Genomic DNA, 4405 nt, shown 5'->3' with positions numbered 1-4405 from the left:
TCTGCGGCTGCGGCGGTGGCAGCCAGCAGCTCCACCTTCCCCAGAGCCACCACATCCCATCTTGCATTCAGCAGTAAAGGTCACGAGGGGTGCCTGACCCCTTCCCGTGAGCTGGACCCAATGGCTGTGCCTGGCCATCAGAGCTCCCCAGACACTCTCTGGGGTCCTTCTCCCAGAGAGAAGAGAAGCCAGTGAGTTGGCTCCTCTGGCTGAGGCAGCTGCAGTTCGGACATGGCAGGTACAAGGACCAACTCACAGGCTCCCAGCCCAGGCCCAGGCAGATGACAGGTATCTCAGGGCAGGAGAGCACCCCCAGGGCACCTCTAGACTGATGCTCAGTCCCTGGTCATCCCTCTGGGCATTTATAATCTCACCTTTCTCTCTTCACCTGCCCCTCTCCCCCTTCCCCAGGTGGGGCAGGAGGGGTCAGGGTCTTGCTAGGGATCTCCACAACCTCCAGCCCCACAGCCTCATCTCCTTTCTGGCTCCAGATCAGAGTGAAGCACCAGTATCCCCTCCTGGGTCAGCGTCCTCCTCTTTCATCTCCACAGAGCCTGCTCACACCATGAGAAAGAGATTGAAGCAACTGAAGCAGATGAAAGCCTGCTTGCAAGCCCCTTCATAGCTCTCATCTCCACATGGCTTTAATTAGAACAGAAACATGGTTTTAGTCAGGGGTTCTGCCTGTCAGTTCCACCTGTCCCTGCGGCTGTGTCCTGTTGCACCCCCCTCCCCCATGCAGGACCCTCACCAGCAGCACCTAACACCCTGCCGTCTGTGCCCCCAGCCCCGTCCCAGGTGGTGGTGGTCCGTCAGGAGAGCACGGGCCAGAACAGCGTCACCCTGCTGTGGCAGGAGCCAGACCAGCCCAACGGCATCATCCTGGAGTATGAGATCAAGTACTACGAGAAGGTAATGCTGAGCTCGCTGCAGCAAACCAGTCCCAGCATGGCAGGGGCATGGCTCGGTTTCAGTCCTGCCGGTGCCATCGCTGCTATCAACCAGCCCTGCACTGGGACTCCTCTGGAAGCCTTTGTGGTTGCTGTGCTGACTCAGCCAGGTTTTTGGTGTTGTTTCTCCCCAGGACAAGGAAATGCAGAGCTATTCAACTCTGAAATCCAAGGTCACCACTGCCACCATCTCCGGGCTCAAGTCTGCAACCCGCTACATCTTCCAGGTTCGGGCGCGCACCTCCGCCGGGTGCGGGAGGTTCAGTCAGACCGTGGAGGTGGAAACAGTGAAGCCAGGTGAGTGTGTGCTGTGCAGCTGTGAGATGTGGAAGTGTGGGGCAGGGAGCAGGGGGTGATGCCCTTCTCCGTGGCCACTGCTCCTCTGCCACACAGGGAGGCAGGCACATCTCCTGGGGTTTCAACCTGCAGCATTTGCTTGAAGTTGCGCTCCTGAGAAGTGCTTGTACCTTAGAAAGAAGAGGGAGGAAGGACATAGCAGTTAGGTCAGGGAAGGCCTGGTGAGGTCCTGACGCTCCAGACTCCTCTCTGTGCTGGTCTGCTGTGTCATCATCCCAGATCTATGCTTGGTTTCTCCATGTGTAAATGGTCCCTGTACAGTGGGAAATCCCTAAAGCCAGGACTGGATAGGGGAGGATGTTTTATGTTTGAAGATCATGACCCCATTGGAGCAGACGAGTTTCTGAGCTCAGCAGAGCCCTCCCCACTCCAGCTTGCCTCCTTCCTACCCTGCTTCTTCCAGTCTCTCTCCGGTACGACACAATGACGATTGTCTGGATCTGCCTGACACTCATCAGTGGCCTCGTCGTGTTGCTGGTGGTCCTAATCTGCAAGAAGAGGTACGTGCCTTCTGGAGGTCAGTGCAACCTGTCACCAAGCAGGGCAGGAGGAATGGGAGAACTTGGGTGCAACTTTTCTCCTCTCAGTTTGTCCAGAGCATCCATAGATCGGGGTTTAATAAGCAACCAAGAGGCTTCGTTGAGGAGTCGCCCTGCCTTCACTTTCTCTGAGGCAGAGCTGGATTTCAGACCTTCCCCTTGTGCCAGGAGGCTGGAGAGCAGCAGCGGTAACAGTAGCCATAGCAATAACAGTGCCAGTGCCACTACCAGCAGGAGGGCTGGCTGGCTGGGTAGGGGGTAGGTCAGGAGGGGAGAGAGCTCTTCTCCATCAGAAGGGTCCATGGGGCACCGTGTCTGTTACATCTCAGCATGGCTGAGCTGGGCATGTGATACACACATGCCACTGCCCAGAGGAGACAAAAGGGCTGCAGCTTTTAGCACGGCCAAGCCCTGGAGAGCACCTGGGAAGTACCTTGCTCCAAGGGACGTCCAGCAAGACACAGGAATGCAGCTGGTGGAGGGCCAAGCGTTAGCTCCAGCTCCTCCTGGACTGCTACAGCCCTGACACACCCTGCCCTTGTGCTCCTGGTGGGAGCGAGGGAGGGGAGCACCTCTTCTGACCCTTGCATCCCTGTGGCAGGCACTGTGGGTACAGCAAGGCTTTCCAGGACTCTGACGAGGAGAAGATGCATTATCAGAACGGGCAAGGTAGGACCTCCCTGCTGCTGCCCCTGGGGTGTGAAGGACCTCAGCCCTGTGGATGGACAGGGACCTGGGCCATTTACCCCCTGGCTCTGCCATGGTTTCTGGGGAGAGGGTTGTGACCACTGCCTCCTTCTGGGGATGTGTCTAGGAGAACTGAGTGGGGACCCTGAGCACAAGGGCATCCTGGTAACGGGGTTGAAGGGTTGCACAGCATGGGATGGGAGCCTCTGTGGCTCCTCAGCATGTCAGCCCAAGAAGTCCTGACCCTGCCCATCCTCTGCCTGGCTGCTGGGTGCCCCTACTTCTCAGCATGGCTGCCCGAAAGAGCTTATTCTCCTCTCTTCCCTTTGAAATTTGGCAGTGAAGTTCCCTGAGTCCAAGTTCTACGTGGATCCCCACACATACGAGGACCCCTGCCAAGCCGTGCATGAGTTCACCCGTGAAATCGAGGCCTCACGGATCAAGATTGAGAAGGTCATCGGGTCTGGTGAGTCCACACACTAGGCTGCCTCTTTGTGTCATGTCTGCTCTAGGAAATTCATGGTCCGAGGTTGCGCTGTTACCGCGGTCTGCTGGGACCTAAGTGGGCTGCGCAGCACTGGCCCTGTGCTCAACCAGGGCTTCACCTGCTCATGATCCTTCTGAGATCAAAGTCATGGGTAGAGTAGGGAGGGTTTGGTGCATGAAATAAAGTCTTTGGAGGCAGCCTGGTGCAGAGGGCTGCTGCTCAGCCGGAGAGGCACCGATGGCTCCAGCTGACACAGCAGATGGCTCAGCCCGTCCCGCGTGGGTGCACCAATGTGGCCCCCCTGCCTCCAAACCTTGGAACAAGCGTTGGGGGTGACAAGATGCAAATGAAATTGCCAGCACAATGGAAAAGGTTCAGAACAAAAGGATTTTCACATAGGAACAGGGGCTTGCATGAGGCAGAAACGGAGCTAGAACTTCACCAGCAGGACGCTGAGGTCTTATCCCAGAGCAGCATTAGGAAGCCTGGCTGAGAGACATCCCTGCTGCTCTGAGTTCGTTCATTAGAAGTGGTAAATCAAGTGCAACTGTCATCACTACTCCTGGCCCATTGTCTTCAGTATCAGGCATCAGAGAGAGGTGGTTTCTGATACTTCTGCCCAGACCCAGGGGTGGCACTGGGAGTCAGAACTGGACAACCCATTCTGTTCTCCGAGGCAGCAATGGGCAAAGAGCCCAGAAGTCCTGCGGGGCCACAGTACACCGTGAGCGTGACAGCAGATGAGGTGATCCAGTGCTGGTGGGTGAGTGTGAGAAGTTGAGGAGCTCCCCATGACCTCACCTTCCCTTGCCTTGCAGGGGAGTCCGGAGAAGTGTGCTACGGCCGCCTGAAGCTGCCGGGGAAGAGAGAGATTCCCGTGGCCATCAAGGCCCTGAAAGCAGGCTACACAGAGAAGCAGAGACGGGACTTCCTGAGCGAAGCCAGCATCATGGCACAGTTCGACCACCCCAACGTCATCCATCTGGAGGGGGTGGTGACCAGGAGTAGGTGGCTGGTGGGGACAGGACGTTATAGTGGGACTGGGATGTACCCCCTGTGGGCACCCTGGGAGATGGGGATCAAGGATCACTTTGGGTGGACCCCATCCTTGGGTTGCCCCAGTTGCTTGCTTGCCAGATGTCCATTTACCCAGGTCGCCTCCATCCCACCCCCTGGCCTCCTCTTGCAGGTCAAAATTCCCACGTGGCAGCTCCTCACCTCACTCCACAGTGCGCCCCAGGTCAGGGTCCTTGGTTTAGAAAGTGTCCTACCCATTAGCGTTTATTTTGAAGTCTGCCTGTGTTGAATCGTAATTTGAAGTCTTCCTTCAAAAAGGCACATTCTGATGCAAAGCGTTATGCTAATGGCATGCAAATTTCAGCAGG

General features: G+C 56.8%; 1 protein-coding gene across 1 annotated transcript in view; it reads left to right on the top strand.

Annotated features, from left to right (window-relative positions):
* EPHA8 (EPH receptor A8) overlaps positions 1 to 4405 on the top strand; it is a 29064-nt gene that overhangs the window by 17759 nt on the left and 6900 nt on the right. Inside the window, exons 4-9 of the mRNA XM_010144950.1 lie at positions 788 to 912; positions 1085 to 1247; positions 1711 to 1807; positions 2448 to 2515; positions 2874 to 2999; positions 3839 to 4024. Coding sequence (XP_010143252.1) covers positions 788 to 912; positions 1085 to 1247; positions 1711 to 1807; positions 2448 to 2515; positions 2874 to 2999; positions 3839 to 4024 — 765 coding nt within the window. The remainder of the gene's footprint in view (positions 1 to 787; positions 913 to 1084; positions 1248 to 1710; positions 1808 to 2447; positions 2516 to 2873; positions 3000 to 3838; positions 4025 to 4405) is intronic.

The sequence above is a fragment of the Buceros rhinoceros genome, unplaced genomic scaffold (assembly GCF_000710305.1).
Source record: "Buceros rhinoceros silvestris isolate BGI_N320 unplaced genomic scaffold, ASM71030v1 scaffold9321, whole genome shotgun sequence".
NCBI lineage: Eukaryota > Metazoa > Chordata > Aves > Bucerotiformes > Bucerotidae > Buceros > Buceros rhinoceros.
The sequence above is the reverse complement of the archived record's forward strand: the minus strand, read 5'-3'. Positions and strand labels throughout refer to the sequence as shown.